Source organism: Ceratotherium simum, chromosome X, assembly GCF_057802395.1.
Source record: "Ceratotherium simum simum isolate JZ-2026a chromosome X, ASM5780239v1, whole genome shotgun sequence".
Classification (NCBI taxonomy): domain Eukaryota; kingdom Metazoa; phylum Chordata; class Mammalia; order Perissodactyla; family Rhinocerotidae; genus Ceratotherium; species Ceratotherium simum.
Genome location: NC_141940.1, coordinates 68098963 through 68126470, shown reverse-complemented (window position 1 = coordinate 68126470; position 27508 = coordinate 68098963). Strand labels below are relative to the sequence as shown.

General features: G+C 37.5%; 1 protein-coding gene across 4 annotated transcripts in view; it reads left to right on the top strand.

Moving 5' to 3' along the window:
• The first annotated feature begins 243 nt into the window (after positions 1-243).
• ATP7A (ATPase copper transporting alpha) overlaps positions 244-27508 on the top strand; it is a 121259-nt gene continuing 93994 nt past the window's right edge. For 3 of the 4 annotated variants that reach the window (XM_087426475.1, XM_087426474.1, XM_087426472.1), the window contains exons 1-2: positions 244-423; positions 6458-6510. In XM_087426475.1, coding sequence (XP_087282601.1) covers positions 6481-6510 — 30 coding nt within the window. In that variant the 5' untranslated portion in view covers positions 244-423; positions 6458-6480. The remainder of the gene's footprint in view (positions 424-6457; positions 6511-27508) is intronic. The other variant, XM_087426473.1, reaches the window with a different exon arrangement.

Sequence of the window (27508 nt, the reverse complement as noted above, 5' to 3'; positions counted from 1 at the left end):
TGTTTTGTTGGTGGTGAGTGGAGGCAAGGGGCTCTCTGCAGCGCCAAAAGGGAAGACTTTCGCCCGAGGCTGCGGCTGCATGTCAGGCCGGGGTCAGCAGGGGACAGGAGAAGCCTGACTAGTCATGGCCTTCCTCTTCACGTGACGCGTGCGTCTCTCTGCCTCGCCGGCTCTGCTTCCGGCCGGGACATCACCCGGATGTGGGGGGAGTGCTGGAGGGAGGGGTAAAGGCGGCCGGCCTGGCGGCGGCGGGGTGGAGGAAGAGGAGAAGCAGAGGGAGGAGTTGCTGCCACCGCCACGGCCGCAGCCACCGGCGCTACTGTGACTTCTCCTGGTGTGTGAGCTTGGAGCCTGCGCGCGTGGATTTGTCGCTGCCATGGGCTGCGTAGCTCCAGAGGTCTAACCATAGGACAGAAAAACCAGGTAAGTCAGATATCGTCTTCCCGTCGTCCCCTTCTACCAGAGGGGTGTTCTGTGCTGTCAGTTGTACTACCTAGTGTGGCGAGAAGGTCATTTTAATCTGGGGCAGTTTCCATGCTCTCGCTTCTTCACAACTCAGGTATTCACCACACTCGTTCTACCTCCCCTAACAGGGGATGGGGGTGGGGGGGCGGGAATTAGGTCCTGACCCGTGGCACTTGCTTGTACTCTCCTGGGGAATTGTCCTGATCATCCATGGCCTGTGTTACCTAATTAATTGAAAGTACGAGAAGGTCTATGCCCGGTATTGGAAGTTACAAGGACTGGTCACCATTATTAATGAAATAATGTAAAAAAATTAGATATTTTGCTTCTTGTGTCGCTCTGGGAGCGTAAGATAAACTGAGAGAACACTCTTGTTTCGATTTCGTTTTGTTCATTCTGTTCCCTTCCAAGTAAAGTTACTCTCCATTCTTATCGCACCCTGCGGCATGTTTATCTTTGATACTTTTTGTTGTAGACCTTGAGGTTATCGTAAGCACCAACTCTTTTATTGTTTCACATGTGGATATTTTTCAGCATTTCATCTTTGTTTTAATTACAGCCTCTTCATCTACAGTAATATGGCTTTGTATTGAGTCTTAATGTGTGCAGAACATTGAATTAGGTGATATTGAGGTGTGGGGGGGCGGGGCGTAGGGAGCATACGCAAGAAATAGGACAGACTCCCTGGCCTCAAAAGAATTTGCAATCAAGTGAGTTCAGTTATGAAGACAATGGATTCTAGCAGCCTAGCAGCCCCACTGATTGAATAACTAGGTTGTTTATCCCATCCTTTTTTTTTTTTTTTTTTTTTTTACCCTCCTCCCTCCCCCTTCCCCTCTGGTAACCACCAATCCAATCTCTGTCTCTATGTGTTTGTTTATTGTTGTTATTATCTACTACTTAATGAAGGAAATCATACGGTATTTGACCTTCTCCCTCTGTCTTATTTCACTTTGCATAATACCCTCATATCCCATCCTTTTTAAAGGGTATTTTGAACTGAGATTTTATTTATTTTTTATTTATTTATTTTTTTTTGTGAGGAGATCAGCCCTGTGTTAACATCTGCCAATCCTCCTCTTTTTGCTGAGGAAGACTGGCCCTGGGCTAACATCCGTGCCCATCTTCTTCTACTTTATATGGGACGCTGCCATGGCATGGCTTGCCAAGCAGTGCGTTGGTGCGCGCCCGGGAATCAAACCAGCGAACCCCGGGCTGCTGCAGTGGAGCGTGCACACTTAACCCCTTGCGCCACCAGGCCGGACCGAGATTTTATTTTTTATCTTTCAAACTTTCTTGTGTCTACAGTCATGACGTGAGAGGGTTTTTTTGTACTGGAGGGTCTCACAATATAGTAGGAAGATACATTCTTTTAATCTCAGTAATGTTGTATATTAGAAACAAAATATTATGTGAGTGCTGGGAAGGGAGCATTTGAGCTGGGCCTTGAAAAATGGATAGGATTTAGCTTTGCAGGAATGGAGGTAGAGGAGGGCAGCCTAGGTAGAAGATATAATGTGAGCAAAGGCTTGGGGGGCTGGAAAGATGCAGCACATCCAACAACACACTGTATGTCAACATCCCTATTTCTAACACAGCCACGTCTTCAAAATGTCACTGGTTAAAAGAAAAAAAGGTATAGAATACAGAACTGGTAATCTTACAAACATATCCAACTACCCTGTAGCCAATAAAACAAGTTTATATATAGAAAAAATACATGAAACGATAAAAACAGTGCTAATATTTGAGATTTAATTCTGACGTAAACTCAAATCTAAAAGGGAAAAAAGTAAAGCTTGCTATACTTTAGTTCTGATAGAGTGTTCTGTGTTAAATATAATTTGAAATCATTTTTTAAATTGCTGGGAATGAATAACAGCATTGTCTAAAGCCAGAAGCTGTTCCAGGTTTTCCCCAAGGAATTTCTGCATTTCCTTTTCTCCTCCAAACTGATTTCTCTACTGATCGTCTTAACCTGATAGAAACTATTCTTTTCCAATCATAGTCTTGAAAAACCTTGATTCTTGGCCTCTGGGTAGGGTTAGATTAAACACTAACCTCTCCAAAGGATAGGTTGACATCTCTGGTCTCTAATGCAGAATGTTATTGAAAAATGCGTGTAGAAGCAGTAAAATTTGTTTGAAAACGAGGAAAGAGTGAGCAAAAATAACCCCAGCTAACACACTGCAACCCTACTTCTGAGAGGGCTCTAAGGCAATACATTCCTTTTTATAAATTCCTCCTTTTATCTATATATTTAAAATACTTGGCAAACTTTAATCAAGACTTTTGACAGCCCAGTGAGTGAAAATAATCTTCATTTGCCAGTTGGGAAAGTAAATTGTAAGGAGAGATTTGTCTGAGGTGATACAGGCACTGGCATAGATGCAAATAATATTTGAGAGTTTTGTCTCAAAATTCCCTCTACTCATCTTTGTTAAAGGGCAGTACAGCGTTTAAAGGTTTTACAGAGGTTTGTTTTTAAATAGTGATCTTTCTTAGGACATAAATCAAGATGGGGGCGGGGTGGGGTGGGGGAGGCTAGCAGAGGAGACAGGCAACAGTCAGACCTATTTCAAATCAATCTGCCATCCCAGCAATCATGTTTTTCACTTAGAAATCTCAGTCTTCAGGTTGATTTCATGTGATATAACTTGCTTACTTACTTGCTGAGATAGTAGGGCAGGAAAAGTATCAATACCTTTAGAATGTGTTTCATTAAAGTGAAAGGGTAAGATGTTTCTGGTTTCATAAATATGTTCCTAGTTTCTCCAGCACTGTTAGAAAATTGAAATGATTTCCTCATCTTTGTGGGCTCAAATATGTGGGATATTGGTAGATTACATCAGTTTTCACAGATACTTCTTTCCTTGAAAGAAATGAGGATAAAATATGCTCATTTTGAGCCAATTAGTTGCACTTTGTCTCATGTTTTCTGCCCACATTTAGAATTATCCAGCTATGGCTCAAGGATTTAAATTTTTTTTGCCTATTTTTACTTTATAATTCTCTAGTGTAGAAGTCCAGTTTTCCAGACCTATAATCAGGAGTGCACTTTAACAATTTACTAATTGAAATAAATGGGTTATTTCACATCTTAGGGAAATTGTTTTAGCCTGGTCATTTGCCTTAGTTGATTTTGTTTGCAAAAAATTAAGGTGTTTTCTTTTATGCTGTTGTAATTGCTGCTGATTCTACTTGTGTATTTGATGTCCCAACCAAAGCAGATAGGGAGGGAATAATAGTGGAATTACTTCCCTCCCCTACTCCCACCTGAGAGTTTGCAGAGCACTGTATACTTCTTGAAATTGTGAGGAAAATGGTTTTTGCTCTCTTGAGTGTTCACCTGAAGCGCACTACCTGCCACTCAGGAGAGGAGAGCATTAAAAGGGCTTCTGTTAAGACTTGAAAAACTGTCAACAGAGATATAAGAACAGAGAGAAAGAATTCCACAATGGAGAGCCCTCTAAAGAAAATTCTCAGGACTATTTAGGATAAATTTGTAGCTGACCTCTAGTGGCATGAGGATACTTAAAAATTGATCCTTGAGCTGATAAAAGCTTACAGAGAGCTTAGTTGTTAAAGAGTTCCAAGTGTAATCTCCTTTGTTGATCCTTGCACTTATAATGGTAGGAAAAAAAGAAGGTGTCTATTTTTTTTTTTGGTGATAAAATTATTTGCTCTAAGAATTCTAATTGAATTATTAAATTAATCATTAATTTAATAGTATTAAAGTAATAATATAAAGTATATAATACTTATTATTAATAAATATATTAATATTATTAACACACTACTATTAGTCTTAAATTATTCGTATACAGCTAGTTCCATTTTGGCCAATAAGTGCTTTCTTTTATTTTACTATGCCATTTCACTGTTAATTCTAAATATCACTTTTTAGTTCAGATTTATGGCCACAATATCTTGGTATTAATTTCTAATCACAACTGTAAGTGCATTTTTATGTATTAGCAATCAGATTGGTGTCATATGTCTTTAAGTATAGTCCATCTAAAGCAAAGTGTTTTCTCTTGCTCATCTGTTCCTAGCTAGGTGATAACAGAATTAATTTTAGTCATAAAAACCTTTGTAGTCTTCAGATAGTTTTAAAGCCTTAAATTCATTATATGATGATGGAGAAAGGAATAACTTAGTAAAATATACTATTTGACCTTGAGTGTCAGGGTATGATTAGGATTGCCTAAGAGTTTGTCCACTGTGTTTATTATAAAAATAACCCACAACTTCCTGTTTCTTAACTTTAGGGGAAGTGGTAAGTCATGGGATCTTGAATCTTTTACTTTTTTTTTTTTTTGGTGCACATAAGTGAAGGAGACCAGAACCATTCCTCTCTCTGGAGTGAAAAAATAAATCTGGTACTTTGTCTATTGTTTTTACTTTGGTGAGAGTTGACATATTCTTTCATAGGGCCAGATTTTATTCCTAGACCTAGCAAGTGGCTAAACTGAGATTTAAAGCCAGTGAGTCTGGGCCGGCCCCGTGGCTTAGTGGTTAAGTGCGCGCCCTCTGCTACTGGCGGCCCGGGTTCGGATCCTGGGCCTGCACCGATGCACCGCTTCTCTGGCCATGCTGAGGCCGCGTCCCACATACAGCAACTAGAAGGATGTGCAACTATGACATACAACTATCTACTGGGGCTTTGGGGGGGAAAAAAAAACAAAACAGTGAGTCTGGCTTTGGAACCTATGCTTTTACCTAAAATAAAGAAACATAGTTTATATATATATATAGTTTATATATATATATAGTTTATATATATATAGTTTATATATATAGTTTATATATATATATATAAATTTTTTTTGTTGTTGTTGAGGAAGATTAGCTCTAAGCTAACACTTGTTACCAATCCACCTCTTTTTTGCTGAGGAAGATTAGCCCTGGGCTAACATCCATGCCCATCTTCCCCCACTTTATGTGTGACGCCTGCTACAGTGTGGCTTGACAAGCAGTATGTAGGTCTGCGCCCAGGATCTGAACTTGCAAACCTCGGGCCATCAGAAGCAGAGTGTGCGAACTTAACTACTACGCTGCTGGGCCGGCCCCAGGAACTGTATTTTTTAAAGTACATAGACATTTGAACAAAATTAGGTCTATTGGAATTAAGTTCATTGTGTGTCCTAAAGAGGGAAACACTCATTTATCTTCTTTGAAAGTATGAATGAGCAAATTGATTTGATGATTAAAAATTATAAAGTATGTAGCTCAAAATTTCCTTGGTACTTTCAAACTAAATTTAAAAGTTTTGTTTTTGTTTTTAGTTTTGTTTTTAGCTAATTACATTATTTAAAGATATGTTCCAGCCCTGGTGGTCTAGTGGTTAAGATTCAGTGCTCTTACCACCATGGCCCAAGTTCATTTCCTGGTCAGGGAACCACACCACTGGTCTGTCAGTTGTCATATTGTGGCGGCTCCTCTTGCTGTGATGCTGAAAGCTATGCCACCGGTATTTCAGATACCAGCAGGGTCACCCATGGTGGACAGGTTTAAGTGGAGCTTCCAGACTAAGACAGGCTAGGAAGAAGGACCTGGCCATCTACTTCTGAAAAAATTGGCCATGAAAACTCTGTGAATAGCAGCAGAGCATTGTCTGATATAGCACCAGAAGTTGAGAGAAAGGTACAAAAACCTGGCAGGGTTCTGATTTGTTGTACACAGGGTTGCCAGGAGTTGGAATCGACTCACTGGCACTAACAACAAAAAGATTTGCTGAAAGACCTAATGTTTAAAATGGTGTTAGTCTGAGCCAGCCCTGGTGGCCTAGTGGTTAAGTTCGGCACACTCTGCTTTGGCGGCCTGGGCGGGGTTCCCAGGCGTGGACCTACACTGCTCTGTTAGCAGCCATGCTGTGCTGGTGGCCCACATACTAAAAAATAGAAGAAGATTGGTACGGATGTTAACTCAGGGCGAATCTTCCTCAGCAAAAAAAAAAAAGATATTAATCTGATTTTATTTGTCTTCTCAGAGTCTCCCAAGAAGAGAAAAGAAATGGTCCGTGTATGTTTTTTCATCTTTACAGTAAGCACATCTTTGAACTTGGCCAGACTTTGATATTTATAATATGTTTAGACGTTATTGGGAACCAGCTTGGAGTTCCATGAAGTGAGGTTTCTAGATTTACCAGTAGATCCTGATCTGCAGGTTAGAGACTCCTACTTTATTTCATCCAAGGCTGTTTGTTGTCTTACACAACTCCAGGGGACAGTAGTCACAAAAATTATGACATAGAGTTATGCAAAATGGTGGCTCTGAAACCTACCCAAACCACTTCTGTTTATAGCCTGTTTCTCCCCTCATTACATACATACATACATGCATATAGCAGCTGTGGTAGTCCCAAGTTAATCACTTGAATCTCACTTCCCACCTTAAAGTTTTCCTGTAATCCAACAGGTGAAATTTAGGTCCTTGAGGATTTTAAGTATTTGCATCAGTTATCTTTCTCTATTTACATGTACTCATCGGTAAAGTGATGATGATACCTGCCCTGTCTAAATCATAGGTTGTTATGAGTATCTAGTGAAATAATGTATGTGAAAACACTTTGTAAATTATAGAGTGCTATACAAATGTAAGATAATAGTCTTTCTTGATGTGTGGTGTTATAGTGGTAAGAGTGCTGAGTTTGAGTCAGGAGTCCAGCGTGTTTTTTTTTTTTGTTAGCCCTCAGCTAACATCTGTTGCCAGTCTTCCTCATTTTTTGATTGAGGAAGACTGTTGCTGAGCTAACATCTGTGCCAATCTTCCTCTATTATATATTAATATTACTGACATAGAAAAATGTTCATTATAGTGTTGAATGAAAAGAAGTGTGTTATAAAACAGAATTTTTCCTATCTCTATTCAAATGCCATTTTAGTTCTCCATATGTCTTTTTATATTGCCCAGGCTCTACCCACTCTTTAGGAACTTGGCTTATAATTATTATATGAAGCTTTTCAGATTAATCCATTCATTTCCATCAAACTCACTATTGTGTGTGCATATTGAGGAGACTTATTTGCAGGTATCTGGCCAGGTATAATTTGTTTCACACCAAAGTATGGCAGTATCATCTTTGAACATAGATACATACTTTTCCTAATTTGATCTGTTTACCTTTCTCTGTGGTATGTGCAACTTTAATTTCCTACATTCATAGCTATACCTTTTTCAAAAGGAGGTGTTGTCAGAATTAGTTTGTAGCTGGAAGATGTTAGTAAGTTCAGTCTAGGTGTTACTTATTTGCGTGTGTGTGTGTGTGTTCGCGCACATGAACCCTTCATCAAAAGTAGAAAAAAAAGGCAGATAAAGCAAGAGAAGAGGCGCTTTAATAATTTATTTCAAAGACAGAATATACTAAAGCAAAATTTAGACTTTAGTTATACCTTGACTCCTCACAAGTTTTTCAGAATTAAAAAGATGAACCTTATTTAAAGCAAACTAACTGAAGAGAAGCATCAACTTTGTGAAAATTGCATGTCTAAAATGGGGAAAAAATAGCTCCCTTGTAGGTAAAGCACATTTTTTATTCTACCAGAACCAGCTTTCTAAAGATTTCAGGCTATTTTAGAGTCTTAGTTTTGTGAGATGACAAAGCTCATCCCAGTGTTGTCTAAGAAAGCATAGAACCACAAACTGAGGAATGAGTTCTGAAAAAAAAAAATCTTCCTGCAAATCATAATGAATTTGTACTTTAAATTCCAAAAATAGTGAATATTGTTGTTGATGGCTGTCTTGATTTCTATTCAACAAATGTGAATTGAATTTAAATTATTTTTCCCCCAGCATTTCAGTGGATTTGATATAGCCATCATAATTAGGGTTTCTATTTGCTTGTGATAACAAAGCATTGGAAACTTGCCAATTAAAAACTCTTAAGGGTGTGGAATGATGTAGGCCTTCTCTGAATTCATTCTCATTCATCTGTATAAAAATACCTGGCTAAACAGTTGTCCTTGACAATTTTGAATTGCTACTTCCTTTTTAAAAACCGAACTCCCACACATTTCCAATACATAATTTATCATAGTTACCTATTCTGATAGTGGTTCAACTTTGAACAAGAGAGAAGTTTATCAGATTTTCACCTTTATTAATCAAAGTCTATAAAACAGGACATTAAAGGAATTGAGGGGTTGGGTGTGGGTGGGGATATAGATCAGGACTGTATTCATGGAGTATTTGCTTACTTCATGCTGACAATTGTTCTTTGGACCTTGGTTTGATAAAAAGAAAAAATTTATGAAAAATACATTAGGAAAAGTCAAAGTATTCTGAAAAATAGATACATACATTAAGTTATTTTTTAGATTTTAGTCATACCACATGAATATTTCAACTATGAAAATTAAGACAAAATAGTTTTTATACCAATATGTTAGTTATTTTTTAAGTACTGGCAAGATTGATTACATTCTTACCTGATAGGGGAGATACCTTTGCATAATCAGCAAGATGAGTCACCAAGATATACTGAGTGTTACAATTTCCTCCAACACGAGTCAAATGCTAGTGTGTATGAGGTTGGTGGTATACATCTACCTGATACCTTTTTGGTTTGGCTGATTAAATAGTATTAATGAAGCCAGAGTTATAGTCTTCATCTCTCTGGGAGGCACTTGTCCTGTGGAATCGTTAGCTATACCTCTAACTGCTGCATGGTTTTCTGAATGGAATTTGTTAGTTAAGAGGGAGGCTAGTCCGGAGAAAAGATACCTCAGTGAAAAACCATCATCAATAACCATGCCTTGTCCTCCTGAAAAGAGGGTCTATAATATCCAGGCTTTCAAACACATCATGTGTATTTTCATTATTATCACTTATCAGTGGAGGCTGCACTTAGGAACTTATTCCTTTGGACTTCCAGAATATTCTGCTCATAAAGTGTCTCTGTGGTTTCAGCTCTAGATCTCTTTTTGCCTTTATTTCCAGACTCTTTTGTCTCAAAACTTCATGGTCTCGGAGAACCAAGAAAAGCCTCGGCTCACTGTGTACATTTGTAGAAAGTAACGGGGCTTTTATCTACAGTTTTGGAATTGAAACTAAACAACATTTGGGGGTTTACTAGTCTCTTCTATATTGAGTAGAGAAGTTTTATGTGATTCCATGGAAATTCCATGAAATTGAGCCTCCACTATGGCCCATGGTATTTTGTGATCTATAGTACCTTTTATTGAGCATCACTGAGGAATGAGGTATTTAGCAGAAGTGAATTTTCCAGATAACTGAAGTCTACTCTTTAAATTTTAGTCATTCAGAGATCTTAAATGTGACTTGGTCCAGTCTCTTATCTAATGCATGATTCCTCCAAAAGTATCCTTGAAATTCATTTACTTTTTCTGAAATAAAAATACTTTTTTTTTTCCTTATTAGAAAACTAGTAAATAGTCAATGTGAAAACAAAATCCAGGCACTATTTAGATATCTCCTTCCTGGGCTTTGTTTTTTCTTTATAACATTTATCATGATTTGATTTTACATATTTCTTTGTTTGCTTATTGTCCATCTCCCTCATGGGAGTATAAGCCCCATGAGAGCACAGACTGTGTCTATGTTCTTCACTGCTGTATCACCAGCACCTGGAATAGTACCTGAAACATAGTAGGACTTTAATAAATATTTGCTGACTAAATGAATGAAGAAAGTAAAAATTACCCTTAATTCCACTATCCGGGGATTAGCTGCTGTTAAGATTATGGTATAAATTCTTCCAAAACTATTTTTCTCTTACATATACATTCTGTATAATGTATAAAATGTTTTTACCAAATTAGGACTATAGTCTACAGTTAGACTTTGTAGCCTTTCTTCACTTAACTCATCATGGACATCTTTTGGTGTCATTTAGTATAAACTATGTGTTTTAAATAGATATATGGTAATTTATTTGACCAATTCCATATTGATATTTAGGTTGCTTCCAGTTTTTCAATCATATAAACAATGTTGTGATAAGCATCCTTTAGCCATACCTCTTAGAACAGCTGTCTGTACTTTTCCCTTCTTTGGATATATTCTTAGAAGTGGAATTTCTGGGTTAAAGGGCATGCATATTTTAAGACTTTTGATAAATATTCCAACTTGTCTTTTAGAAACCCTGTAGGGTTTGTTTTAATTTATACTCCCATCAGCAATGCATCAGAATTCATTCACTCAAAACTGTTTTTATATTAATGATTTTGTATAAAAGACCTTGTAAAATACATCAAGTATGTCATTCAGTACTTTATTGCTTTCCTAAGCAGAATACCAATACCTGATTTAATTATAACTCTTATATATGAAAGACCTGACATGAGCTCTACCTGTTACTGCTACCTGTCCTTGAGTTGAGGACAGGCAGCACTTACTCCTACCACTGCCTCCATGCAGCATAGACGTCTTTTCCAGAGCTGGGAATGTGAACAGGAAATATGTGTCCCTTGGCATCTTGATTTCCTAATTGGAACTCACTATGCATTTCCCCTAAGTAATGGTGCTAAAGTACTATTAATATATAGTCTAGCTACATTTTTGTCTAAATAATCTTCTGAAGACCAATCTGTGAACCTAGCCAACTTGTATAATGTTCTTTCTATGAGAAAACTTGTTTCATCTTCAAAATTGACTGGGAAACAACTGTTCAGGGAACCCATTTTTAAATTGAAGGTATTCATTCAATAAATATTTATTGAGAGCCTATTGTATGTGTGCAGAAAAATATGCTAGGCATTCAATGGATGTTTCTTTTTTTGATAATGCAGTGTTAAGGCGACCTCTAGTCACCACTTGTTTTGGTCAGAGCAGGACAACTAGTTGTAATTATAACTTGGAGAGGAAACATTGCTGGAGTGTGTTTGCTTATGCTAGGCAGGGGACCAGAGGGAGGGGATTCTGCAGAACTTCGGGACCCAGGATCGAAGGAATAGCTGCCCAGAAGATGTAGAAGAAAAAAAAAAACATCTAGGAAAATGGTAAGGAAGTAGGAGAATTGGCAACTTTAATGTATTTGTTTCCGATTAAGGGGAGGAGAGGGTACTGTTTGTATATCTTCTCAGGATGAGTGAGGATGGACATTAAGTTTGAATTGTGTCTCTCACCAAAGTGCCATGTGTACGAATATTAATATTTGCATATACCTATATAAAGCTGATCGCCAGTGTTCTTTTTATGCTGGAGAACAGCACCACACTGCTGCTACAGTACATCCAAAGAATTTCTTGAACCCACCACCTATTCCAACTTTAACGACTATTGTCTTAATTCAGGTGCTCATCTTTTGACTGAACTGTTCTTTCCAGAAAACATAAGGTAGGGGAAAGAGCATACTTTTTGGAGTCTAAGAGGTGTGAGTTAGAATCAGACCCTACCATTCATTAGCTTCTTGGCATTGGGCAAGGACACTCTCATTACCTCTCTGAACTTGAATTTCATCTTCTCTAAAAGAACAATTTCCCATGGTGGTTAGGATTAAAGTGTTTTTTTGTTTGTTTGTTTATTTGGTGAGGAAGATTAGCCCTGAGCTAACATCTGTTGCCAATCTTCCTCTTTTTGCTGAGGAAGATTGGCCCTGAGCTAACATCTGTGCCAATCTCCCTCTATTTTGTATATGGGACACTGCCACAGCATGGCTTGATGAGCGGTGTGTAGGTCTGTGCCCAGGATCTGAACCTGCGAACCCCAGGCCGCCGAAGCGGAACGTGCAACCAACTACTACACCACAGGGCTGGTCCCAAGATTAAAGTGTTTTAAAACGCTTGGCATATGATAGGAACTCAATAACTCAATTCTTTTTCCCTTTTATTCCCCCCCTTCACCCCATATTTCCACTCACTACCAGCATCATGTTCTATTTTTCAAATCTTCATTTGAAAAAAATATCATTATAAAAGTAGTATATGGGGTTAAACATGGCCACCTGACCATATGTTTAGCTCTTGTCCTTGTCAAACTCTACTAATATGACAGTAAAGAAATTTTAAGGGGCTGGCCTGGTGGCGTAGTGGTAAATTCGTGCACTCGGATTTGGTGGCCTGGTGTTCGTGGGTTTGGATCCCAGGCGCTCGTCAAGCCATGCTGTGACGGCGTCTCACATACAAAATAGAGGAAGATTGGTACAGATGTTAGCTCAGGGGCAATCTTCCTCAAGCAAGAAGAGGAAGATTGGCAACAGATGTTAGCTCAGGCCCAATCTTCCTCGCCAAAAAAAAAAAACAGTGAAATTTAAAAAGGCTTAAACCTGGAAGGACAAAGAAAACAGGAGATAGACATCAGCAGAGGAGTGGTTTGAAACCTCATTGGAGGATAGGAAGCAGAGGAAGTGGGGGAACCTGCCTGCAGAGGAGGATATCAATGAGGAGTGAGTTCTTTTATCTCGTATTACCCATCAGAGGCTCAGAACTGGAAGGTAAATGGTTTTTCCTGAAAGGTGAGGAGGAGACCAAAGGCTGAAAATAAGGGAAATGTTTTAAAAACTGACAGAATGGGGTTGGATCCCTCGGGTCTCTTTCCTTTCCTGCTGCAGTAATGGGATCCTCCCACCTGCCCCCCACCCCGCCCTGGGGGATAGGAGACCAAGAGGAGAGTCTCTGGCCTAAGTGAACCTGAAAGGCTCTGAGCTCCCAGATGATGGGCAGAGTGGAGGGCCCTGAAACACAGGGCTGAGAACAGGGAGATTCAGTGGAAGTCTGCAGACTGAATGGTCAGCCCTTCCTCTTGCTGCAAATATGCTCCCCAGGCAGGAGATTGGAGAATTCTTCTCTTGAAAAACAAATGACCCCAGAGAGAAGAATTCTGGATACCAACATGTCAGGTTTCCACAATGAAAAAGACAGCTAGCTGCCATTTACCCTATGCTGAAATGCATAGTGGTTAAAAGCATGGGCGCTAGAAGTAGACTTCTTGAGTTTGAATTCAGACTCAGCTACTTACTAGCTTTGTAACGTTGGGCAATTTACTTAACCTATTTGTGCCTCGGTATTCCCATCTGTAAGATGGGAGTAACTGTAGTATTTACCTCAAGGTTGTTGTAAGGGTTAAATGAGTTAATCCATGCAAAGTACTACTCATAGTAACCTCTCGTTAAATGTTAGCTGAGGGAGGAGGTGGTGCCCAGGGACTTCCCTAGCTGACAAAGGCAGCTCTAGAATTTAGATCGTGCCCCACAGTGACCAGCAGCCTTTTCCACGTAAGGTGGAAGATAGGGTCTGAACAGAGGCTTTGACCTCACAGGAGGTACCTTTCCCCAGTTCCTCTCCCTTGTTCCCAACTCTATCTTTTAGGCACATTCTTGAGCTGTAAGACTGGCTCCAGTTGGAGCATTAAGCTCTTACTATTCATTTATTCAGTAAATGTTTATTGGGTGCCTGCTCTTTGCCAAGGACCGTTCAAGCTGCTGGAATGACAGCAGTGAACTAGGTCAATAATACTAGAATTTATTGAGTGCTTTCTGTGTGCTAGGTTTTGCTAAGTGCTTTATGTATATTGAGTCATTAAATTCTCATAACAACCTGTGAAACACATGTTACTATCCCTGTTTTACAGATCAGGAAACTGAGGCATAGAGCTTAAATAACATGCCCAAGGTCACACACCTAGCAAGCAGCAGAGATAAGAATCAAACTCGGTCAGTCTGGCTCTTGAGTCTGTATTTTTAACCATTATGCCTTCCTACTCTCATGGAGCTTACATTTTGGAAGGGGGAGACAGACAGTAAATAAGTCAACAAAGAAAGTAGGTATCAAGTAGTGATAAATGGTATGATAAAATATAAAACAAGAAGATTGTGATACAGAGGGACTGACAGAGGGTAGCTTTTGATGGAGTGGTCAATGTTTATGAGCACCAGATGAGACAAGTTACAGTTCTCTAAGGATTGATTATTTAGAGTTTTGCTGTCTCTGCAGATTTGCAAAATGCCCTTTCTATGATTTGATTCCTAATGCTACTCACACATTTTAATATTGCTAATAAAAGACAATAGCAGTTCATGTGCATTAATGGCTTACTGTGTATGGACTTTACTAAGCGATTTGAATAGATTATCTCATTTTATCCTCACAGCAATGCTATAATTATTCTTATTTTTCAGCAATGGAAAACTGAAGCTTAAAGAGACAAAGTAGGGCCGGCCCTGTGGCTTGGTGGTTAAGTGCGCGCGCTGCGATGCTGGCGGCCCGGGTTCGGATCCCGGGTGCGCATCGAGGCACCACTTCTCTGTCCATCCTGAGGCCGAGTCCCACATACAGCAACTAGAAGGGTGTGCAGCTGCGACATACAACTATCTACTGGGGCTTTGGGGGCAAAAAAATAAATAAAATCTTAAAAAAAAAAATAAAATAAAGAGACAAAGTAACAGGCCTAGGGCTTTAAATTCAGCAAGTGGCAGAGCCAGGATTCAAACCAAGGTAGCCTGATTCCAGAGCCATTGTTCTTAAATACTTCCTATTTTATAGATGAAGTGATTTTGTCCAAGGTAACTCTTTTTATAAACAATAATAGCTAACTTTTATAGAGATTCAAAATGTTCTAAGTATTACTGGGTCTTCACAATATCAGTGAAGCTTACCTATATTTTGGAGCTTCAAGGTAGGATAAGCAACACATTTTGAGTGAACAAGCTTCTAGTGCTATATGATTTCATCACCCCAAATTGGAAATTTTATTTACATGAACTAAAATGCATAAGTTATTTAAGCACAAAGCCAGAGCCAGGATTTGACACCAGGCCATTTGACTTCAGATGTAGAGCTGTTACCTACTCTGCTACGATGTAAAAGATAACTTGTAGCTTATCTTTGTACAGTGTACTGTAGGAAACCAATCGGGTGAAACTACATTTAACAATCCCCAAAGAATGTTTGTTAAATTATTTGTAGTTTCCAAAAACTTTTAAATTTCTCAAAATAAAAGTTGAATGAAGACAGAGTTTTTCTTCACAGATTTGGAGACAGTACAGGGGCATGGTCCAGAGTGAGAGCTCTGGGGTCAAATTGTCTGGTGGCTTCCTCTCATCTTCACTCCTTGATTTACTGACTCAAGCATGACCTTGAACAGGCAACTTTGCCCTCTAAGCCTTAGTTCCCTTAATTGTGAAAGAAGGATAGTATAGTATCTTCCTCATAAGATGAATATGAGGACTAAATGAGACAACCTTTCTATAAAGTGCTGGGCATGGTCCCTTTTGGTTGGCTACCTCTCATCTTGGAAATGGACCCTCATTTATCATCCATGGATCCAAAGTGAAGCTTTGGCTCCATTGTCTTGGTGTCACCACTGCCTGAAGTGTTCTAACAAATAGTGTGCGTGAGCTTTTGAACGTAGACTTCCCTGACGTATTGTTGCTCAATGGCAGTTTTTTCTTTTTGTTGTGTAAAATTATATAACAAACTTACCATTTTAACCATTTTTAAGTGTATACTTTAGTGGCATTAAGTACATTCACATTGCTATGCAACCATCACCACCATCCATCTCCAGAACTTTTTTTCATCTTCCCAAACTGATAATCTGTACTCATTAAACAATATTGGTGGCAGTTTTTGTTTATTTGTTCTCAGCTTTGTGGCCGAGGCTGCTAGTTAGGATAAATGTTACTCTATACAAAGAAATGTGATTAGAAATTTATATTATCCCAAAAGCACAATCCATAAATGAAAAAATGGATACATTAGACTTTATTAAAATTAAAAACTTTTGTTCTGCGAAAGAAAATGAAAAGACAAGTCACAGACTGGGAGAAAATATTTGCAAATTACATTTCTGACAAAAAATTGTATCCAGAATAAAATTTTACAACCCTCAAAATTCAACAATAAGAAAATAAACAACCCAATAACAATGGGCAAAAGATCTGAAGAGACACTTCACCTAGAAGATATACAAATAGCAAATAAAGGAAATGCAAATTAGGCAGATGCAAATTAAAACCACATTAGAGAAATGAAAATTAAAACCACAATGATGCTTGTAACAAATGTACCAATCTCATTCAGGATGTTGACAGTGGGGGAGGTTGTGTGTGTGTGGGGGCAAGGGATATATGGGAAATCTCTGTACTTTCCATTCAGTTTTGCTGTGAACCTAAAAACGCTCTAAAAAAAAATTTTAAAAAATCACAGTGAGATACCACTATACACCTATTAGAATGTCAAAACAAAACTGGCAATACAAGTGTTAGCAAGGCAGAACAACTGGAACTTTCGTACATTGCTGGTGGGAATGAAAAATGGTATAGCTATTTTGGAAGACAGTTTGCCAGTTTCTCATGAAGTTAAACATATATCTACCATATAACTCAGCAATCCTACTTCTAGATATCTATCCGAGAGAAGTAAAAACTTACGTTCACACAAAAATCTGCATGTGAGTATTGTTAGCAGCATTAATCACCAAAATTGGAAACGACCCAGCTGTTTCTTTCTTTTTTTTATTTTTTTGGTGGGGAAGATTGGCCCCTGAGCTAACATCTGTTGCCAATCCCCCTCTTTTTGCTGAGGAACATTAGCCCTGAGCTAACCTCTGGGCCCATCTTCCTCTATTTTGTATGTGGATCCTGCCACAGCATGGCTGGATGAGCAGTGTGTAGGTCTATGCCTGGGATCCGAACCTGCAAACCCTGGGCCACTGAAGCCTCCACCAAAGTGCAGCGTGTGAACTTAACCACTGTGCCACCAGGCCGGCCCCTAACCCAGCTATTTCAACTGATGAATAGATAAACAGTTTTTCATATATCCATACCGTGGAGTACTACTCCCTGACAAAAAAGGAACTTAACCTGTTGATTCATGCAATAACAGGTGAATCTTAAAGTGCATTTAGCTAAGCGGAAGAAGCCAGACTCAAAAGGCTACATAATGTATGATTCCATTTATATGATAATCTGAGAAAGCAAAACTGTAGGGAGGAGAACAGAACAGTGGGTGCTGGGATTTGGGGGTATAGGGACGTGTTGGTTATAAAGGGATAGCATGAGGGAATTTTGGAAGTGATGGGATGATTCTCTCTCCCTCCCCCTCTCCTTCCCCTTCCTTTCTCTCTCTCTCTCTCCCCTTCTCTCTCCCATGCACATACATACACACCTCTCTTGCCAACTTTCACCAGATTAGTAGGCGTGGGGTTAGTGTTAATATTTATTCTGGTCTGTCAGCTCTCGCAGGTAGAAATAAAGGCAACTCATTATACCCCCAAAGTCTATATCATCAACTTGGTAGCATATAAAGTGCAATTCAATTAACAAAAGTAAATGCAACTTTATTAATTGTTATGTCATATGGAAAGTCATAGAAATGCCTTTTTTAGTTACAAAATAGGGAATCATATTAAAAAAAAAAAAAAAAAAAAAAAACAAAGAATCCTTTTTGCTTCACTGGAATTTGCTGGTCATACCAGATAATCTTTTACCACTACTTAAGCATTCAGTAGACCACGTATGTAAGTTAATGATAAATTTTGTGAGCGTGATACCTACTTGAGCTTCTTGGACTGTTAACGAAAAGCATTTATCTTGTAGTTCAGGCAGCCCAGGATGAAAGGTGCTAGCACAAGGTAAATGCTTTCCTTTCACAAGTATCCTGAAATTTTAAATGTTATAGAAAACAAGATTTTGACATAAATTTTCAAAAGCCTCATTCATTTTTAGTGTCTCTTTTTCTAATAAATTCAAATCTTCTCATAAACATCAGGTATCATACTACCCTTGTGAAACAGCCTGCTAGAACTAGACATATCCCAGGATTCTTACTGGATTGAGTTAACCAAAGTGGGATTTGAACTTATTTGAGGAATGTACATGGGCAGCAAGCTGAATTGTCTAATTCCTAGGATTTATGGGTTTGACCCCACATGGGTTGTCAGTCACTCTATTTTGGTAAACATTAATATGTTCATTGTAGAAAACTTCATAAAGTACAGCAAAAAATCATAACAGTACAACCAGAATTCCTACTTTCCAAGATAACTGTTTATTTAGTCTTCCATACTTTTTCCTGTGCAAACATACACATTTGTATCTGTGTCTCCTTTCAAAAACAAAAAAAGACTTATGATTCAATATATTATTGACGTTCTTTGTATGTCAGAAAATTTAAACTTAATAGCCATATAGTATTCCATTGAGTATGTGGGCCATTATTTATTTTACCCATCTTCATTTCTTTAGTCATTTAACTTATATCCACTTTTTTGTGATGAATATTCTTGTATTTATATCTTTGAGTATCTCTCCATTTATTTCCTTAGGGTATATTCCTGAAAGTTGTACTGCCAGGTCAGAGAGTGGTACTTTTTCTAAGCTTATTTTTTATAAAAAAAGTAATATATATGTTCATAGTAGTAAAAAGTCACAAGGTACAAAAAGGCATATAAGGTAAAAAGTAAAATGCTCTGACTTCCCAGCCCCCCTCATAAGCAGTTTTTCGTTTATTCTTCCAGAAATTTTCAAGCCTATGTAATACCTATCTCTGCCCCTTTTTTTCCTCTTTACACACATGGGACTATACTATATATGTACTATTTTGCACTTTGCATTTTTCATTTAATGTATCTTGTACATCTTGTATCAAGAAATATAGACCTACCTCATTTTATAAAATGGTTGTATGATATTCCATTGTGTGTGGATATACTGTATTTTATTTAATTAGTTCCTTTTTTTATTGATATTTTAATAGTTTATAACATTGTGAAATTTTGGGTTGTACATTTTTGTTTGTGCATCACCATATATATGTCTCCCTTCACCCCTTGTGCACCCCCCCACCCCCATTGCCCCTGGTAAGCACAATACAGTTTTCTCTGTCTATGTGTTGGTTTATATTCCACATATGAGTGAGATCATACAGTGTTTGTCTTTCTCTTTCTGGCTTATTTCACTTAACGTAATACCCTCCAGCCCCATCCATGTTGTTGCAAATGGGACAATTTTGTCTTTTTTTATGGCTGAGTAGTATTCCATTGTATATATATATATATCATATCTTCTTGATCCAGTCATCAGTCGAAGGACACTTAGGTTGCTTTCACTTCTGGCTATAGTGAATAATGCTGCAATTAACATAGGGGTACATAAGCTTCTTTGGATTGTTGATTTCAGGTTCGTTGGATAGAGTCCCAGTAATAGGATAGCTGGATCATAGGGTATTTCTATTTTTAATTCTTTGAGGAATCTCCATACCATTTTCCATAGAGGCTGCACCAGTTTGCATTCCTACCAGCTGTGTATGAGGGTTCCTGTTTCTCCACATCCTCTCCAACATTTGTTGTTTTTTGTCTTGTTGTATAGCCATTCTAACGGGTGTGAGGTGATATCTTAGTGTTGTTTTGATTTGCATTTCCCTGATGATTAGTGATGTTGAACATCTTTTCATGTGCCTATTGGCCATCTGTATATCTTCTTTGGAGAAGTGTCTGTTCATTTCCTCTGCCCATTTTTTGATCGAGTTGTTTGTTTTCTTGTTGTTCAGTTGTGTGAGTTCTTTATATATTATGGAGATTAAGCCCTTGTCATATGTATGTTTTGCAAATATTTTCTCCCAGCTGGTGGGTTGTCTGTTCATCTTGATTCTGGTTTCCTTTGTCTTGTAGAAACTCTTTAATCTGATAAAGTCCCACTTGCTTATATTTTCTTTAGTTTCCCTAGTTTGGGTAGGCATGTCATCCAAAAAGATTGCTTTATGACCAATGTCAAATAGTGTGTTGCCTATATTTTCTTCTATGAGTTTTATAGTTTCAGGTCTCACCTTCAGGTCTTTGATCCATTTTGAGTTAATTTTTGTGAATGGCGATAGCACATGATCCACTTTCATTCTTTTGCATGTGGCTGTCCAGTTTTCCCAACACCATTTATTGAAGAGACTTTCCTTTCTCCATTGTATGTTCTTAGCTCCTTTGTTGAAAATTAGCTGTCCGTATATGTGTGGTTTTATTTCTGGGCTTTCAATTCTGTTCCATTGATCTCTGTGTCTGTTTTTGTACCAGTACCATGCTGTTTTGATTACTATTGCTTTGTAGTATGTTTTGAAGTCAGGGATTGTGATGCCTCCAGCTTTGTTCTTTTTTCTTAGGATTGCTTTAGCTATTCGGGGTCTTTTGTTGCCCCATATGAATTTTAGTATTCTTTTTTCTATTTCTGTGAAGAATGTCATTGGGATTCTGATTGGGATTGCATTGAATCTGTAGATTGCTTTAGGTAATATAGACACTTTAAGTATGTTTATTCTTCCAATCCATGTGCATGGGATGCTTTTCCATTTCTTTATGTCATCATCAATTTCTTTCAATAATGTCTTGTAGTTTTCATTGTATAGGTCTTTCACCTCCTTGGTAAGATTTATTCCTGGATATTTTATTCTTTTGGATGCAATTGTAAATGGTATTATCTTTTTGAGCTGTCTTTCTGTTAGTTCATTATTAGCATACAGAAATGCAACTGATTTTTGTAGATTGATTTTTTTACCCTGTGACTTTGCTGTAGTTGTTGATTATTTCTAATAGTTTTCCAATGGATTCTTTAGGGTTTTCTATATATAAAATCATTTTATCTGCAAATAGTGAGAGTTTCACTTCTTTGTTGCCTATTTGGATTCCTTTTATTCCTTTTTCTTGCCTAATTGCTCTGGCTAAAACATCCAGTACTATGTTGAATAGGAGTGGTGAGAGTGGGCAGCCTTGACTCGTTCCTGTTCTCAGAGGAATGGCTTTCAGTCTTTCCCCGTTGAGTATGATGTTGGCTGTGGGTTTGTCATAAATAGCCTTTATTATGTTGAGGTACTTTCCTTCTATTCCCATTTTGTTGAGAGTTTTTATCATAAATTGATGTTGTATCTTGTCAAATGCCTTCACTGCGTCTATTGAGATGACCATGTGGTTTGTATTCTTTGTTTTTTTGATGTGGTGTATCACATTGATTGATTTGTGGATGTTGAACCATCCCTGCATCCCTGGTATAAATCTCACTTGATCATGGTGTATGATCTTTTTAATGTATTGCTGTGTTCGGTTTGCCAATATTTTGTTGAGGATTTTTGCATCTATGTTCATCAGCGATATTGGCCTGTAATTTTCCTTCTTTGTATTGTCTTTGTCTGGCTTTGGTATCAGGGTGATGTTGGCCTCATAGAATGATTTAGGAAGTGTTCCATCTTCCTCTATTTTTTGGAATAGTTCAGAAGGATGGGTATTAAATCTTCTTTGAATGTTTGGTAAAATTCACTGGAGAAGCCATCTGGTCCTGGACTTTTATTTTTTGGGAGGTTTTTGATTACTATTTCAATCTCTTTACTTGTGATTGGTCTATTCAGATTCTCCATTTCTTCTTGGTTCAGTTTTGGGAGGTTGTATGAGTCTAGGAATTTATCCATTTCTTCTAGATTGTGCAATTTGTTGGCATATAGTTTCTCATAGTATTCTCTTGTAATCCTTGGTATTTCCGTGGTATCCATTGTAATTTCTCCTCTTTCATTTCTAATTTTATTTACTTGAGTCTTTTCTCTTTTTTTCTTAGTAAGTCTGGCTAAGGGTTTGTCAATTTTGTTTGTCTTCTCAAAGAACCAGCTCTTTGTTTCATTAATCCTTTCTACTGTTTTTTGGTCTCAATTTCATTTATTTCTGCTCTGATTTTTATTATTTCTCTCCTTGTGCTGACTTTTGGCTTTATTTGTTCTTCTTTTTCTAGTTCTGTTAGGTGTAATTTAAGGTTGTTTATTTGGGCTTTTGCTTGTTTGTTAAGGTGGGCTTGTTTGGCTGTGAGTTTCCCTCTCAGAACCGCTTTTCCTGCCTCCCATGATTTGGTATCATTAGTTCCTTTTTGATTAATATTCAGATTTTTTTCAGTTCTGTGAACTGTATAATAAACAGTGCTTCAGTGAATGTCCTTGTATATGTATCTTTGTTAGCATATCTTTTATATATAATTCCTAGAAGTGGAATTGCTAGGTCAGAGGGCATGTACATTTTAAATTTTGGTAAATAGTGCCAAACTACCCTCCAGAAAAGTACAAATTTATACTCCCACTAACAGCAAATAAAACTGGTCAGTGCTTTTCAAGACTTTTGATACATACTGCCAAATTGTCTTCCAGAAAGATATCATTTCATGCTTCCACTAGCAGTGTGGGAGAGTGTCTATCTAATCACGCTTACACCAGATATTATTAAAATTGTTTTTAAGTTTTGTCAGCCTGTTATGTGAAAAGTGATTGTTTATTTTTTATCTCCAATGACTGGTGAGACTTTTTGACCATTTGTTCATTCTTCGTTTGTGAGTTGCCTGTTTATTTCCACTGTGCATTTTTCTTTTGGGTGTTTTGTTATAGATATGTAAGAGATCTTTGTATATGAAAGATATTCATCATTTTCCTGTCATATATATTGCTCATCCTTTTTTACAGTTTGTTATCTTCTTAAGTACATTGAAGTTTGGGAACCATTGGAGCTAAAACTGAGGCTCTAAGAAACAATTAAGTGACTTTCCCAAATTCACATAGGTAATTTATTCTTGACCTCAGGTTTACTGACTCCAGGTCTAGTGCTCATCACGTCTGTCTGTTTCTGTTTCTGTTGTATGATTCCTAAAATAATAATAAAGTTTTCATTTGTATCCTTAGAATATAATTCAGGAATAAATTCTTTTCACTTTTTTCCAGTTGCCTTAAAAGTGCTGTTGAGTGGATGTGAGAACTAACATCATATGCTATATAATCTAAATATAAAATATCTTTTTATTAGATATCTTAAAGGTTATGAGAATAAATTACTATATTTCTTCACTTATTAAGTATGTTGCACTAAGAGAATTTGTTTCTCTGGGAACAATGTCAACCTATAAGTCTCAGGATGGAAATGATGTGACATGGTAGAGATCCAGGTCTTTCAGCCTTTTGACTAGAAAGAATGATCAGAGAAGTCATTTATCAGTTTTACCATCTTTAGGCAGGTTGAAATGACTGTGATGTCTGTATTATCAAAGTAGTATGACCTCTAAACTTATTTTGCCCAAGGCAGATTTATTGTTGTTATTTCTTGTTGTTGTTGAGTCTAAAAAAGAGATTCTCTCAATTCCAAACCACCATATTATCTCCTAATGTCGAAATTTTCATTTAACGTGCAACCCTCTGTAATTGTTCATTCATAGAGTTTTAATGTAATTTATGTGTCTCATTCCTAATATGATAAACTTTCTATATTACTAGTTTTGGAGAAGACTTAATTCATTTTGGCTATGGAAATTTTACAAATTTCTTTTCCCAAATCCATCCCTAAAGTCAGATTATTAGGACGTGCTGTGTGTTTTCCTTGTTATCCCACAGATTCTTAACCAGGCCATTTAGGAACTGGTTCCACTTTCTCTGAGAGTATGTATAATTTCCTGATCACAATGGGATTTCGCTAGGCTTTTAAAACTACTTGCTTTAGATAATATAGACATTTAACTATGTTTATTCTTCCAATCCATGTGCATGGGATGTCTTTCAATTTCTTTATGTCATCATCCTTGGTAAGATTTATTCCTAGATATTTTATTCTTTTTGATGTAATTGTAAATGGTATTATCTTTTTGAGCTCTCTTTCTGTTAGTTCATTATTAGCATACAGAAATGCAACTGTAGATTGATTTTGTACCCTGCAACTTTGCTGTAGTTGTTGATTGTTTCTAATAGTTTTCCAACAGATTCTTTAGGGCTTTCTAGATATACAATCATGTCATCTGCAAATAGTGAGAGTTTCACTTCTTCGTTACCTATTTGGATTCCTTTTATTCCTTTTTCTTGCCTAATTGCCCTGGCCAAAACCTCCAGTACTATGTTGAACAGGAGTGGTGAGAGTGGGCAGCCCTGCCTCGTTCCTGTTCTCAGAGGAATGGCTTTCAGTCTTTCCCCGTTGAGTATGATGTTGGCTGTGGGTTTGTCATATATGGCCTTTATTATGTTGAGGTACTTTCCTTCTATTCCCATTTTATTGAGAGTTTTTATCATAAATGGATGTCGTATCTTGTCAAATGCCTTCTCTGCGTCTACTGAGATGATCATGTGGTTTTTATTCTTTGTTTTGTTGATGTGATGTAACACGTTGATTGATTTGCGGATGTTGAACCATCCCTGCGTCCCTGGTATAAATCCCACTTGATCATGGTGTATGATCTTTTTAAAGATTTTATTTATTTTATTTTTTCCCCCCAAAGCCCCAGTGGATAGTTGTATGTCATAGCTGCACATCCTTCTAGTTGCTGTATGTGGGACTCGGCCTCAGGATGAACGGAGAAGCGGTGCCTCGATGCGCACCCGGGATCCGAACCCGGGCCACCAGCATCACAGTGCACGCACTTAACCACCAAGCCACAGGGCCGGCCCTGTATGATCTTTTTAATGTATTGTTGTATTCGGTTTGCCAATATTTTGTTGAGGATTTTTGCATCTATGTTCATCAGCGATATTGGCCTGTAATTTTCTTTCTTTGTATTGTCTTTGTCTGGTTTTGGTATCAGGGTGATGTTGGCCTCATAGAAGGATTCAGGAAGTGTTCCATCTTCCTCTATTTTTTGGAATAGTCTGAGAAGGATGGGTATTAAATCTTCTTTGAATGTTTGGTAAAATTCACTGGAGAAGCCATCTGGTCCTGGACTTTTATGTTTTGGGAGGTTTTTGATTACTATTTCAATCTCTTTACTTGTGATTGGTCTATTCAGATTCTCCATTTCTTCTTGGTTCAATTTTGGGAGGTTGTATAAGTCTAAGAATTTATCCATTTCTTCTAGATTGTGCAATTTGTTGGCATATAATTTCTCATAGTATTCTCTATAATCCTCTGTATTTCTGTGGTATCCATTGTAATTTCTCCTCTTTCATTTCTAATTTTATTTACTTGAGCCTTTTCTCTTTTTTTCTTAGTAAGCCTGGCTAAGGGTTTGTTGATTTTGTTTATCTTCTTGAAGAACCAACTCTTTGTTTCATTAATCCTTTCTACTGTTATTTTGGTCTCAATTTCATTTATTTCTGCTCTGATTTTTATTATTTCTCTCCTTCTGCTGGCTTTGGGATTTGTTTGCTCTTCTTTTTCTAGTTCTGTTAGGTGTAATTTAAGGTTGTCTATTTGGGCTTTTTTTGTTTCATAAGGTGGGCTTGTATCGCTATGAGTTTCCCTCTCAGGACCGCTTTTGCTGCATCCCATATGGTTTGATATGGCATATTATCATTTTCGTTTGTTTCCAGATAGTTTTTGATTTCTCCTTTGATTTCATCAATGATCCATTGGTTGTTCAGTAGCATGTTGTTTAATCTCCACATTTTTGTCACTTTCCCAGTTTTTTTTTCATGGTTCATTTCCAGTTTCATAGCCTTATGGTCTGAAAAGATGCTTGTTATGATTTCAATCTTCTTAAATTTATTGAGGCTTGCTTTGTTTCCCAACATATGGTCTATCCTAGAGAATGTTCCATGCGCGCTTGAGAAGAATGTGTAGTCAGCTGTTTTTGGATGGAGTGCTCTGTGTATGTCTACTAGGTCCATCTCGTCCAGTTTTTCATTTAAGTCTACTATTTCTTTATTGACTTTTTGTCTGGATGATCTATCCATTGTTGTAAGTGGGGTGTTAAGATCCCCTACTAGTATTGTGTTGTTGTTGATTTCTCCTTTTAGGTTTGTTAATAGTTGCTTTATGTACATTGGTGCTCCTATGTTGGGTGCATATATATTTATAAGTGATATGTCTTCTTGATGGAGTGTCCCTTTTATCATTATATATTTCCCTTCTTTGTCTTTCTTAACCTGTTTTATCTTGAAATCTACTTTGTCTGATATGAGTATGGCAACACCTGCTTTCTTTTGTTTGCCATTAGTTTTGAGTATTGTCTTCCATCCTTTCACTCTGAGCCTGTGCTTGTCTTTAGTGCTAAGATGTGTTTCCTGAAGGCAGCATATTGTTGGGTCTTGCTTTTTAATCCATCCTGCCACTCTGTATCTTTTGATTGGAGAGTTCAATCCATTTACATTTAGGGTAATTATTGATATATGAGGGCTTAATGTTGCTGTTTTGTCACTTATTTTCTGGTTCTTTTGCATTGCCTTTGTTTTTTGTCCCATTTGTTTTGGACTGCCGATTCAATTTGGTTGTTCTGTCTTATGACTCTTCTAGTTTTCTCTTTGTTTATCATATGTGGTTTTGTTTTGATTATTTGTTTAGTGGTTACCTTGAGGTTTGGGCAAAAAATCTTGTGTATGAGATAGTCCATTATCTGATGGCCTCCTATTTCCTTATACTAAGTCAATTCAATCACTTTCCTCTTCCCCTTCTAAGTTGTTCTTGTTATACTTATTCTATCTTGTGTTGTGGCTGTGTGTTTACAGTGATGAGGTTAAATTTATTTTTGGTGAGTTTCTTCCTTTGATCTTTGAATTTAGTATTTAAGTGGTTGCTAACCTATTCTGGTAAAGATCTACTATTTTTCTGAGTTTGTCTACCTACTTTTCTCCTTGCTCCAAGCTTTGTGTTCCCTTTCTCTTCTTTTTTTCAGGCCTGAGGGCCTTCTTGAGTATTTCTTGTAGTGGGGGTCTCGTGGCCATGAACTCCCTTAGCTTTTGTTTATCTGGGAGAGTTACTATTTCTCCATCATATTTGAAGGATATTTTTGCTGGATAGAGTATTCTTGGCTGAAAGTTTTTGTCTTTCAGTATTTTGAATATATCATTCCAGTCTCTTCTAGCTTGTAAAGTTTCTGTTGAGAAATCCGCTGAGAGCCTGATGGGAGTTCCTTTGTATGTTATTTTTTGTTTTTGTCTAGCTGCCCTTAGTATTGTTTCTTTGTCATTGACCCTGGCTAGCCTTACCACTAGGTGTCGTGGTGAAGGCCTTTGTCTGTTAATATATATAGGTGTCCTGTTGGCTTCGCTAACTGGTATTTCCTGCTCCTTCCCCAGATTTGGGAAATTCTCAGCTATTATTTCCTTGAATAGGCTCTCTGTTCCTCTTTCCCTCTCTTCTCCCTCAGGAATACCTATAATTCTTATGTTACATTTTCTAATAGAGTCAGATATTTCTCGGAGTCTTTCTTCATTTCTTTTTAGTC